General features: G+C 47.0%; 1 protein-coding gene across 5 annotated transcripts in view; it reads right to left on the bottom strand.

Annotated features, from left to right (window-relative positions):
• The window catches only part of NFATC3 (nuclear factor of activated T cells 3), a 159,483-nt gene extending 151,517 nt beyond the window's left edge, over positions 1–7,966 (bottom strand). For all 5 annotated transcript variants that reach the window (XR_004439242.1, XM_033219765.1, XM_033219764.1 and 2 more), the window contains exon 1: positions 7,518–7,966. Coding sequence is in view for 4 of the 5 variants with exons in the window: in XM_033219765.1 (XP_033075656.1) it covers positions 7,518–7,620 (103 nt within the window). In the remaining variant the exon portion in view is untranslated. The remainder of the gene's footprint in view (positions 1–7,517) is intronic.
• Positions 7,967–13,986: the final 6,020 nt, after the last annotated feature.

Here is a 13,986-nt window from a genome sequence, read left to right as displayed (position 1 = left end):
CCACCGTGCCCAGGCTCACACATGAATATTAACTAATATTATCTAGAACTGTCCCAAAAGATTACATTTCAGCTGTTGGTAAACTACCAATTCACAGCCTACGTTACTTAAATCTTAGAGCTCCAAATGCCAACAGGTGAAAGTCATACAATACAATTACGTAAACATTACTAGAAATGCGAAAATATATGCAGACCCACATTATGTTTCAGTTTAAATGATGGCTCTTAAAAAAGCTTGCTCCTGCTTGTGACTCTCCTAAGCCTACCTGAACAAACTCACTCCTCTTAAATTCCACTGTTACTTGAACCTCATATGGCATGCCTGGGCAAATTTGATGACTTGGATTTTGTTTTAGAAGCCAGGCCTACTGCCAAGTCTGCTGTGTCTACTCCCCTGACCCAGCAGGACAGCTTTAGACAACACCTTCCTTATTTATGTTACTGCTGTGAGCAAACTACTGCTTACTATCAAATGAGGCTCAACCTACTCAGGTTTCCCATCTTTTAAGAGTAATGTGGGCCAGGCGCCGTGGCTCAAGCCTGTAATCCCAGCACTTTGGGAGGCCAAGACGGGCGGATCACGAGGTCAGGAGATCGAGACCATCCTGGCTAACACGGTGAAACCCCGTCTCTACTAAAAAATACAAAAAACTAGCCGGGCGAGGTGGCGGGCGCCTGTAGTCCCAGCTACTCGGGAGGCTGAGGCAGGAGAATGGAGTAAACCCGGGAGGCGGAGCTTGCAGTGAGCTGAGATCCGGCCACTGCACTCCAGCCCAGGCGACAGAGTGAGACTCCGTCTCTAAAAAAACAAAAACAAACAAACAAAAAAAACACAAGAGTAATGTGACTGCCTTCACTATATTCTGGCTTCTTAAACCTCACCTCTTATTTAAAAGAAAACATTACCACACTGAACCATCTACTACTCAGCTAGCAATACCGAGAGGGAAATCAATGACACAACTCATTAACTTCTCTTAAAAGGTCCCCATTTTATATATCACTATTTATGACTTTCTTTGAAGAAAAAGTAATACTACATTTTCTTACCAAAAATGTCCTTATGATTCCATTTCATTTAAAAAATAAATATAGAGCAAACCTCAAAAGCAGAATTTGCACTATGCCTTCAATAAAAATAAACATAATTTTAGGCAAAGTTTACTAGTTGTCAAAGAAAGTTGACTAGTTGTCAAATAATGACTTCATTATTATAAGTTGATTCTACAGCTTACTCTAAAATTATTATCTTGAACGCTTAAGATACAGGCCTTACTTAACCTCCACAACTTCTTGGCTATGTATATAATACCCAAGTTTTAACTTTTATATCACCGAATAAAACTACTACAGTATTACTTCTAATAGTTAAGAATATATGCCAAAATATCCTTTCTGGATTGGCAAATAGGAACACCTAAGAAAGTACAGGAACAGCTCTTGCAATGATGAATGTTTTTAACAAAAACATGACAATGAAATTTTTTCCTCGATTTTTCCCCATACTTGCTGAAACACATTTTTTCACTAATCTAGACCACAAAATTCTGTCAGTTACCCCCAGAAGCATCTTTGACACATCAGGAAATGTGTCAAAGAAGCAGAGTATTATTCTTCCAAATGAAATGTTAAAATATTTACCATCGACTCAGTTGTCTAATACATATTCTCACTACAGAAAACGCTGACCTAAGGTATGAAAATAAAGCTACTAAGCAGCATCCAAAACATCCTTCACAGTACCTAATGGGCTGTACAAACACACCATTAAATTTCTACAAGAAACCAAGCAACTTCCTCCTTTTCATACTGATTTAAATATCCAATTATATACTTAAATGTTTAGCAAATCAACCAACTTTCATACTGTACTAAGAACTTAATTCAAGAAAGTGGAAAAATATAATTAAAAGTGTATTACTTTCAGTATTTGATAAAATATAAGAGGTAACATTTAAAAGACTGGAATTAAACAGATAAAAATGTCTTAAGACCAAATATTCTAACTCATGTAAGGTTTAAATTGCTGAATCTCTCACCTGCCCTAATCTCTTTTTTTCTTCTTTTTAAACTGCTACTGTTTGTAAATGCCCTACTATCTCTCAATGTTTTAATTTAGCATGTGGAGAAAGGTCTAGGAAAGAGAAGGAAGTAAAAACTAGCCTATTTGTGTGTGTGCGCGCGCATGTGCGTGTGTGTGTGTGTGTGTGTGTGTGTGTTTAAAGAAATGTTGGCTGGGCGCGGTGGCTCACGCCTGTAATCCCAGCACTCTGGGAGGCGAAGGCGAGCGGATCATGAGGTCAGAAGATCGAGACCATCCTGGCTAACACGGTGAAACCTCGTCTCTACTAAAAGTACAAAAAAAAAAGTAGCCAGGCTTGGTAGCATTCACCTGTTGTTCCAGCTGCTGGGGAGGCTGAGGTAGGAGAATGGCGTGAACCCTGGAGATGGAGCTTGCAGTGAGCCGAGATTGCGCCACTGCACTCCAGCCTGGGTGACAGAGCAAGACTCCATCTCAAAAAAAAAAAAAGAAATGTTAGGGGGGAGTGTGTGTGTGTGTTTAAAAAAATTTTAGTTACCACCACTTAAATAGGACCAGGATTGTGCTAAGTGCTTTAAATACATTATCTCATTTACACAAGATAAAACAAAAACCTTGACTACAAATGATCAATAAAAACTGAAAAGTGAGAAAATAAAATTATCTAAGAGACAGTAAACTGGATCAGATCTCCAAGCACTAAGCAAAGTAAAAACACTGTTGATGGCCGGGCGCGGTGGCTCAAGCCTGTAATTCCAGCACTTTGGGAGGCCGAGACGGGCGGATCACGAGGTCAGGAGATCAAGACCATCCTGGCTAACACGGTGAAACCCCGTCTCTACTAAAAAACACAAAAAACTAGCCGGGCGAGGTGGCGGGCACCTGTAGTCCCAGCTACTCGGGAGGCTGAGGCAGGAGAATGGCGTGAACCCGGGAGGCGGAGCTTGCAGTGAGCTGATATCCGGCCACTGCACTCCAGCCTGCACAGAGCCAGACTCCGTATCAAAAAAAAAAAAAAAAAAAATTGTTGATTAAATTCTAGGACAATTTCTAGGAAAGGTTCCTCAACTTGCCATATGAAAAAGCTGTATATTAAAGGAATATCTGAAAAAATTACACATATCTTATCATCGAGTAAACCTCTTACAAAAATACATATTGTAGCTAAGATATTTCTCCCCTTTGAAAAAACAGCAGTAGATAAGATACTACACATAGTATATAGCACATTCCTTCCAGTAACTCTCATTCAGGACTAGAAAGTCAATATTTAGTAATGAACCCTGAGAATGAAACTCTGAATTTGCAAAGTACAGATTATTATAACATCAAACTTAGAGATAAACAATCACTACACTAAAATAGAGTACCAGAGGCTGCCCTTTATAATGGCAAATAATGTTAATGGAATACATTAAACATGTACCTATTTTAAATTCCCTATTTACTGCTGAGGTATATCATCCATTTAGAGTTAGATATTAAGTAAAAGAATGTTTTAAAAAATAGTTTAGTTCATTTTTAACTGGAGAAATCAGAGACAGCACTGTCATCTTATATTTTAAAAAACAAGGTAGGCTGGTCTGATGGTTGTGAGTAATTAGAATGTATTAACATTAGTGTCACTAAAGTTGGTATACAACCCCCCACTGCTAAATGTGACTGTCTGAAAAAAAAAAAAAAAAAAAAGAAAGCTAAAGACTCTAGGGTCTTAAATTTTCTTTAATAGAAAAAAAATCTCAAAATACCTCTGCAAACAACAGTCTTTTTTTTTTTTTTTTTTTTTTGAGACGGAGTCTTGCTCTGCCACCCAGACTGGAGTGCAGTGGCCGGATCCCAGCTCACTGCAAGCTCCGCCTCCCGGGTCTACGCCATTCTCCTGCCTCAGCCTCCCGAGTAGCTGGGACTACAGGCGCCCGCCTCGTCGCCCGGCTAGTTTTTTGTATTTTTAAGTAGAGACGGGGTTTCACCGTATTAGCCAGGATGGTCTCGATCTCCTGACCTCGTGATTCGCCCGTCTCGGCCTCCCAAAGTGCTGGGATTACAGGCTTGAGCCACCGCGCCCGGCCAACAGTCTTAAAAAGTCAGTCTTCAGTCACAAATGTATACAACATACAACATTATCAAGCATTATCAAGTCCATCTCACATCATCTAATTTGCACTTTACCAAGCTTGCTTAGGACATTCACTAAATTCAGCCCTTGGCCTGTCCTCACTCTCTATACAGTCACCTCACTATTTTTCAAAAATCTTCTCACTGTATGGAAATTTAGTTGTGATACAAGTACTCCCAAACCTTTAGAGATGTAAAACCACTGCAGCCCCAAATTACCAAGATGTAATTTATGGAACTCATCAATAACAGCCAAAGAACTGAAACAACTCTCATCAGTTTCCTTTACCACGAAAAAGCAGTGAGCAATGATTCAGAACTTAAGTGTTATTTATTCACTTATTTAACAAAATATTGGGACTGTGTGCAGTGGCTCACACCTGTAATCCCAGCATTTTGGGAGGCTGGAGTTCCAGACTAGCCTGGGCAACACAGTGAGACCTCCGTCTCTATTTAAAAATATATATATTGGGCCGGGTGTGGGGGCTCATGCCTGTAATTCCACCACTTTGGGAGGCTGAGGCAAGAGGATCACTTGAGGTCAGGAGTTTGAGACCAGCCTGGCCAACATGGTAAAACTCCATCTCTACTAAAAACACAAAAGGTAGCCAGGTGTGGTGGCGCACTACTGTAGTCCCAACTACTCAGGAGGCAGAGGTGGGAGAATCACTTGAATCCCAGAGGTCTAGGCTGCAGTGAGCTGAAATCACGCCACTGCACTCCAGCCTGGGCGACAGGGCGAGACCCTGCCTCAAAAAAAAAAAAAAAAAATACATATATATATATTATATATGTAAAAGAACTGTGCTAGGCACTGATAACATAACTGAAAAAGATACAGACACTATACCTGACCTCAAGGAACTTCCATTCCAGTGAGGAAGAGAACCCAAAAATGAGTTCGGCAAACACACTGATACAACCCAGCAAGGATCTGAATTCTACCAACAATTTTATTCTTATTTTCCACGTTACTGCATATATTATCCTAAAATCATTTCAGTGAATCCACTTTGTTCCTTCAAACTACATACTCATAATTATGCTTAGTAAAATGAAAAGTTATTCTGTGAACAAATAATTCTGAAAACTTAGCTGTGAATATATAACACATCCTCAAAAGAATTTCAAAATTAATTGCTATGTGTTCATAGCAGCACTATTCACAATAGCCAAAAGGTAGAAAAAGCCCAAATGTCCATCAATTGGTGAACAAATTGTGTTCCTTTATACACATACACACACACACACACACACACCACACACACACGATGGAATATTATTCAGCCACAGAAAGGAATGAGGTAGTCAGACACAAAAGGTCACATATTATATTATCCTATTTACATAAAATATCCAGAAGAGGTACCATACAGACAGATCCCAGACTGGTGGCTGCTAGGGATTTGGGAGGAGGGAAGGGAAAATATGGGGCAACTGTTTAATGGATACTGAGTTTTCTTTTGGATGAATAAAATGTTTTAGAAGTAGACATAAGCAGTAGCTGCACAACACTGAATGCATTAAATTGTTCACTTTAAGAAGGTTTGTTTTTTCATATGTATTTTGCCTTAATATTTAAAAAAAACTTTTAAAAAATTACCGCTTAAAATATTTTAAAGTGGACTTTTTGTCACAAATAAAACTGTGGATGTTTACCTTTGGAAATTTCAGTTATAAATCAAGTTACAGACAACTCCTTTTAGACCTATTTTAATATCAAAATGGCTTTTGTGTATGGCAAAGATCATTAAAATTTTTTTTCATAGCTTTGAAATGTTATTCAATATTTTGGTTGTATATACAATTCCTACTTATGTAGTCACTCAATTCCTTTATTATTCATATGTTTGGTTAACACCCTTACTGATCATATATTTGTATATAATGTGCTTTAATCAAGTTTGTGCCCAATAAAAGTTTGCTGACATCATCAACTGTTTATCTCTTTTACAATAAAAATACTCAAGCTGTTTTTCTTTCAAGTCCCGATAATCTAGGTACAATTCAATGCTACATTCTTCACAAACGCCACTTTTCTTGTTTCTTCCTCTACTACAAAATGCATCACCATTCACAGATTTCCTAGTAGCACAGTTATTACTTGGACTATGTGTCTCCTCCAACTACTTCCCAAACTCCTTAAGGAGCCTCAGTCCTCTGCATCATCATCATAACACTACAAGGTCCGTAAGAGTGGTTCAACGTAATAGGTGCTCAAATTATGTGAATGGAATTGAAAATAAACGCAGCCAACACATAACTATTATAAATTATGTACTACAGTGAAAAAGACATCAAGCATATTAAGACTAAAAGGACCGATAAAATAAGTACCGCCTAGAGAATCCTCATGCCTCACGTTCAGGTATGTTTTTCAATGCAACTCTACAGAATAGCCTATTGAACATCAATATGAACATTAAGAAATTCACCTCACACCAGGCAAGAAAAAATACCTTATCCATTTCCTTTGTGAAGTTCGTATGCATATGTAACAGGGAAACTGAACTTAATGAACTACAGTATTCCAAACCAGGTCACAAAAGACCTCTAAGTCCCCAGTCATCTTGTTTCTATTTCCTGATTGGTCTGACCTGCAAGCATTATGGTGCTCAGCTTGCCCAAGTCAAGATTTCCTTTAAAATATCTTCCAAGGAGAGGTTTTTCTTTAAATAAAAATCGACTTCTAGAACTTTCCAGGAAAATTACGAAAAAAGCAACCCGCGATTAAAAAAAAAAAAAAAAACTTCCGGAACACTTTATTCAAGTAAGGAAATCGAGTCTCCAGAAAAGTCCCGTTACAGTTACACTTCGAATTAACTGTGGGTCATAAACTTGCACGAGTGGACGTTAACTCGAAAGCATTACTCTCCTAGCAAAGTAGACTTAAAGAAACATGTGCGTGATTTTTAGAGGGGTCCTACCGTAGAAAAATAAGCATCTTTCAAAAGTAAATTTCAAGAAACGACCTAGAATAGATGAAAAACCCAGTGCGCTAACAATTCACAGGGACAACATTTTCCTTGCAACACACTGGCCAAGCAGCAACAACCAGACGCCACTTGGGCAGCAGCCCGGACCCTGGGCCTCCAAACCCCGATCGTCCCGGAGTCGAGTTCCCCACTAGTTTGCTTCCAGCCAAGCCCGCCACCACTTCCACGTCGCAGCGACCCACACGCCTCCTCAGCGATTTAAATCCGTTTTTAACTCACCACACACACGCGCGCGCGCGCGCGCGCACACACACACACAAGGGGTTATCGGTCTCCGGTCATCCAAGGGAACAGGGAGGGAGCGAGAGATCCTGCGACCGAGAAGCGGGGTCGCTCCACGGTCTCGCCTGGCCCGGCACCCACCTGCAGGCCGCGAGCCCGGGGGCGGCGGCGCCGGCGCCCCGTCCTCGCCAAAGACGAGTTTGAAGTCGAGCTCGTCGTGGGCGCCACAGTTTGCAGTAGTCATCGGCGTGGCTCAGGGTGCTGCGGCTCCTCCTCAGGCGGCGGCTGCGGCGGCGGCGGCAAGCGGCGGCAGCAGCTCCTTAACGCCGCTTCATGCCGGGCCGCGCGGGCCAAGAGGTCGCGACTCCACGGCAAACTTTCCAGGCGGGGCCCGCGACGCCGAGCGTTCCGTTCCGAACTAGAAAGCTGGCCGCGCGCCGAGCAGCACCAGGAGCCGCAGCCGCCCGCCACCGGTGCCTAAGCCTCCACTGTCGCCTTAGCCAATGTTCCCCGCCCCCCCACAGTCGCCGCCACCGCCGCCGCGGGCGCGCTCTCGCGCCCTGCCGCGCGCCCGGCCCCGCCCCCTACGCGTGCCCGTCCGACCTGGCTGCCGATTGGCCACTAGCGCGGCGAACTGGCGCCGGGCACCGCCCCCTCACAGGCCTATCGCGTAACTCGGTCTCCGCGAGAAGGAAGTCACGTGAACACCCAGCCCCGAAGAGCCCAGCTATCTCTCGGGAGTTGTAGTTTGGTCTGCATTCCCTCTGCGATTCCTTCTAAATTAGACGAGAGAAGGCCGATAGCCTCTCTAATTGGATAGGGGACCACCACTGGGCAATGGAGGAGACCTTTTTGCTCATTGGGCGGAGCTCATGTTCAAGAAGGGGTGCCGAAGCACTGAGGTTCTGGGTTCGGTGATGTGGGTGCGCATCGTATTACTCCTGATGGCTGGCTTTAGGGAAGGCATTAGGGCCCCGCAGGGTTACCTGGACGCCGCCCACATCCTCATCCCCCCACCTCAACTTTAATGGCTGAGTCTCCAGAGGGCAGGGACCGGACCTAGTGTCCAGCTAGGTTGGGGAGAAACCGAAGGAGGCAGGTTGCTCGAAAAGTCCGGACTCTGAGCTTGCGGTCGCCGCAGGCCCACCCTCTGCGGGGCGGAGCCTGCGCTCCGGTGGCTGCGCCTTTGTCCCTACTAGCGGGCCCCCGCAGCTGCTCCCTAGACGGCGTGCGCGTTTGAGGCCTCGGCGAAGCCCAATGGGCAGGGCCTGTCCCTTGCTGGAAGTTGAGTAGATTGAGTGGGAGAGCCAGTTGTGAGCTCGTACCAATCACAGCTCTGTGATCTCTGTATCCTGGTGCATATCCATGAAAGCAGGAGGGATGGAGCCGCCCAAATTGGGTGTCTGGCAGTGGAGAGGAAGTGACACTGCCTAAAGAACCGTTTTCGTGATCTGCCCCTCTCGAGCAAGCTAGCCTTCCCGAGATGGCCCAAGACGCCTCCTCCTGGGGTCTGGGATGAAGGCCGTCCTTGGGGACTGGGAGCCTGACTCCACTGAGGCAAGGTGGACGGGGAGGTGAGAGAAGTGGGGTGACCGCTTCCCCTAGCTCCGTGCCCCGGGCACAGGGCCCACAGGGTATAGCATCCCTAGATGCGCGTTGCTGGAGGAACCCAGGGCTGTGTCAGAGACTTGGGTACAGGTGCGTCCAAGAAATGCTGCCCTCTCAGAGGATACAATAGGTTGTAAAAAAAAAAAAAAAGAGAGAGAGAGAAAAGAAAAATAAAAAAAAGAAATGCCTCTCTCACAAGGCCTACAGCACATTCCACACCGCCCACAAAAGCCAGTGGGAAGAGAGGGTAAAGGGAAGCTCGTTGCAGAGGTCTCAATGTCTGGACAGACACTTGAGCTACCAGGGAGCCCTAGAGGGAGCCAAACTAGACGTTGGGTCAGGAAGACAGGGAATGTCCAGAGCATCCAAGACGTTCATCTTGTATTGGTTCATTTCTGCCCAGTGTTCTATACCGGTACCTGTGTTGTTCCTGGGGATTCAGAGATAAATCTCCCTTCAGGGGTAGGGGAGAGGGGACCAGCAAATCTATAACTACTGTGCAAAGAAATGAGGGTCGTGCCAGGAGCTCAGAGACAGTTCATAAGCCCGCTGGCTGCAGGGCCTTGACAGGGGTTAGTAGGAACTGGAGTGACAGGCAAGAAGTGAGCAAGTTTCATTCCAGGCAGAGAACAGATTTGCAAAGACTTGATGACCAGAAAGTACCTGCAGTGGGCAGAAGCCAAAGGTGGGGCCAGATGAGTGGGCAGAATGCTGCAGGCCACTGCAAAGTGTCTGGACTGTATCCTGATGGCAGTAGGGAGCAGTGGAAGGACTTAGAGCAGGGGACTTACATGGTCAGAATTCTGGATGGATCACTGGATTCAATTGGGACAGGGGTGAATGAAGTTAGAGGAAGAAGATAACAGTGGTCAAGGAGAGGGAACAACTGGCATCAGATGGGTAGAATATCCTGCCTGCAAATCTCCAACCTTGAGGGCCTCAGTGTGGAACTTGGGGCCCAAATGCCACATCAGCTCTGGAGCCCTCTGCCTCAGGCAGGCTGCTGGTCCACCTATTTGTACCACATGTACCAGGATCCTGATACAGTATAAGGTCCCAGAGGCTTGGCCAGCTCATCTGAAGTCCTTTCAGACATGACTTCACCTAAACCATGGGATCAGCCATAGTCAGACCAGACAGCAGGCAGGAGGGAGACCCTGGGCTACTCAGCCCCTCCACTGGGAAGGGACCACAGAGAAGCTGTAGATGGCTTGAAAAATTCAACCACTCATCAAATGCTCAGCTATACATCTATGTTCCCAGCCACTGAGCACCTGGAGAACACTTAGAACAGGTTACATTGTAGGGAGGGTTTCTGATCTGGGGTAAACTGAGAAGCTACCAAGGAATGGTGAGGGCTGGGACATGGATGGGCACCAACTGCAGGAAGGGAGTCACCATGTGTGTAAGAAAGTCAGCAATGGCTGGGAACTCTGCAGCCTGTGAAGGGGCCTGACCACACACACACCGATATGTACATACTCTTTCAGCCTCTGCCCCAGCTAGGGCCAGGACATCCCCCCATGAGCTCTTCCTCAGGCAGTTCCAAAGCTCCTGCAGGTCATCTGGGCCCACCTCCAGCCCTCTGGGAGCCCTGTGAAACCAGGAGGCCCACAGGACCAGTACAGCAGGTGGAACCCCAGGGTGGACAAGGGCTGTGTGGGTCACTGTACAACCACTCTTTCCTGTATGAATGCCACCCAAGACTGGGAATTAGGGAAAGCCATCTTTATCATCAGCTGTCACAGGACTGGCCCTGAGCATCCATTGTTGAAGTTCTTCAGTGCCCTCTGAGCCACGGGATGACACAGTTTAGCCTACCCCAGTCCCTTGTTCCCCATTAGGCAAAACAGGAGCCTCTGAGGAAATTCAGAGCTTAGAAAAGTTCTTCCTGTCCATGCCAAACATCCCCCTTGTCCCAAGCTCTTGTTTGATTCTTCTGTGCCTGCTCCCCAGACCCATGCCAAGGTAGCCACAGGGGACACAAGGACTGCCCTTGAGCAGCTCCCAATCTGAGAGGAGAGGATAAGACCAGCCAACTACAACCTCAGAAAGTTAGTTGCTGTAGTCAGCACAGGGTGCTGAGAAGACAGGGTCAGCACTTTGTCCTCAAATGCCAGGCTGAGGAGTTTGGACTTGGTCCAGAGAGCAGACTTAAGAGAACCATGGAAGAGTTCTGAGCAGAGTAACACCTGGAAGGACCCAAGTGTCTGGAACTGCAGGTAGAAGAGATTCTTTGCACACAGCCCAGTCTTCCTGCTGTGGCCTTTGAGAGACCTGCCACCCTCTCCAGCCTTACTCATCCCTTCCTCTCATGCTCATTATCAAAACCATTTGTCCCCCAAATGTGATGAGCTAAGGGGAAATCCTCAATCAGGCTGGCTGGAATGGATGGATGTTGTGCTGTGGCTACTAGCCCAGGGAGAGGTTTGGGAATCTAAGTGGCCTAGTTTAAGGTGGACATGGTGAGAACAATGGGCAGAGCTTTCAGGCCTAACTGCACCCCCTCCACCCTCCGTCAGTCCCATCCTTGGGCAGGTCACTTTGAGACCAGGAAAGGCAACACTGAGGTGTGCTAAAGTGAGATCATTTGAGGACCAACATATTCAACCAGGATCTCTGCCAGACATCCTCAGTCACAGAATATATACTAGACCCGCCCCACCTTCCTCCCCTGTGAAGGATTCTCTCCTCAGTGCTTCCCAGGTCCCTCAAAGCCCCCACATTCCAGCCTCTATCTTAATAGCAGACCTACATAGAGCCCAGAAATGAACCTGACCCTGACAGCGGAGGGGCTTCCCCAGGGAAACCATACTGGTGGGAGAAGTGGCCTGAGATCAAAGCCCAGTCCCACTGGAAGGTAGATCTTAGGACACAGTGACTTAGTGGGGTAGGGGACCACTGCAGCCTCTGTCTAACCAGTTCCAGATGGAGTATAAGAAAAGGCAAAGGGGGCATTTTTGTTTTTTGTTGTTGTTTTTTGAGACAGGGTCTTCCTCTGTCGCCTAGGCTGAAACACAGTGGTGTCATCACAGCTCACTGCAGCCTCAACCTCCTGGGCTCAAGTGATCCACCCACCTCAGCCTCCTGAGTAGCTAGGACTGTAGGCACATGCCACCACACCTGGCTTTTTTTTTTTTTTTTTGAGACGGAGTCTCGCTTTGTCACCCAGGCTGGAGTGCAGTGGTGTGATCTTGGCTCACTGCAAGCTCCGCCTCCCAGGTTCATGCCATTCTTCTGCCCCAGTCTCCCAAGTAGCTGGGACTACAGGTCCCAGCTGCCCGCCACCATGCCCAGCTAATTTTTTGTATTTTTAGTAGAGACAGGGTTTCACTGTGTTAGCCAGGATGGTCTCGATCTCCTGACCTCATGAGCCCCCCACCGCCCCCATCTCGGCCACCCACAGTGCTAGGATTACAGGCGTGAGCCACCGCACCCGGCCACACTCAGCTAATTTTCATATTTTTTGTAGACAGGGTTTTGGCGCATTGCCCAGCAGGCTAGTCTTGATCTCCTTAGCTCAAGTGATCTGCCCACCTCAGCCTCCCAAAGTGCTGGGATTACAGTGTGAGCCACCACGCCCAGCCAAAAGAGGCATTTTGATTGAGATTGTTTTTAGTACGAAAAATCAGAAATAGGCCAGGTGCAGTAGCTCATGCCTGTAATCCCAGCACTTTGGGAGGGCAAGGTGGGAGGATTCCTCGAGGCCAAGGGTTCAAGATCAACCTGGCCAACATAGCAAGACCCTATCTCTATTATAAAAAAAAAAAAGAAGAAGAAGAAGAAGAAAAATCAGAAATAAATTGTGCCTAAAGCTTGCTGGCTGAGACTGGACCATGCCTCAGTCTTTCTCCTGAATAGAGCCCTTTCTCTGGGAGCACTGGTCTGGGAAGTCAGGTAGGGCAGCCTGGCATGGAGTGACCCCATTAGCCATACAGAATACTATCAAAGGGCCAGCCTATTGTCCTCCAGCCAGCCTCACACAGGCAGAGGACAGTTGATCCCCTCTAAGAGGAGGGCCCTCAGGACAGAGAGGACTAGCAGAGAGTTGCCCAAGGTCAAACAGTAATGGGCTCTGGGAGGCAGTGGGTACTGCGGTATCCTTATCTGCACACAGAAAAGCAAGCGTGGGTGGCAGGGGGGAGGAGGGCAGTGCTGGAACTGAGACAGAGGCCTCACCCACCAAACCCTAGACTCAGAGGCCAGCAGGGCCAGGGGCTGCTGGCTGGCACAGGTGCCTGACCCTGTGTTAAAGTTGCCACAAAACAGTGAGGCTCTGACACAGGGGAGATGTGGGAAATACAGCTTTGACCCAGAAGGGAATCCTCCCCTCCCCACCACCCCAAAAGAGCCTGGAAAAAGGGAGGAGAAGCAGCATGTTTACAGCTGAGGAAGCGGGGGCAGGACAGGGCAGGGACCTTTGGTCAGAACGCCCCTCCCAGTAAGCGGGGGAGGCCCCATGAGATGCGGTAGCTGTTTGTTTGCCTCTCACTGCCAGGAGGAAATTAAAGAGAATCTGCCACTTCCTTCCGCCCCAAGTGGGATGAGGAAGGCGGGGGACGGGAGGGACTGTGTGGTGTGATCTGCCAAACATAAGGGCCCCAAATTGCTGTCATCAGCCGCCTCCAGTGCCCCACTGCCCAGAGCAGGCACCTCATCAGGTCTGAGGCTCCAGGCAGCTGTCAGGCTTGAAGGAGACTCCGGGGATCAGACCAACAGTCCCCACCCCACTGGACTAGTCCCTTACTGGGGTACCAGTTACCCTAGTCCTTCTTTCAGAGTCCATATCACCTCTCATCAGAAGAGACAATTGATGTCCAGCGCGGCAGGTGTACCATCAGTAAAATGGGCTTCTTGGGCCTTCCTAACTTGGCCCAAGTCCAGTGATACCCCATTCCCCACCTCTACCAGAACCACAGAGATGGGCAGGGGATCCACTTTGGGAATCTCTAGCTCTGCACAGAGGGTGGGAGTAGAATAATCATGCCAGGACACAAGCCCA

The sequence above is a fragment of the Trachypithecus francoisi genome, unplaced genomic scaffold (genome assembly GCF_009764315.1).
Source record: "Trachypithecus francoisi isolate TF-2019V2 unplaced genomic scaffold, Tfra_2.0 Lachesis_group10, whole genome shotgun sequence".
In the NCBI taxonomy this organism is placed as follows: domain Eukaryota; kingdom Metazoa; phylum Chordata; class Mammalia; order Primates; family Cercopithecidae; genus Trachypithecus; species Trachypithecus francoisi.
The sequence above is the reverse complement of the archived record's forward strand: the minus strand, read 5'-3'. Positions and strand labels throughout refer to the sequence as shown.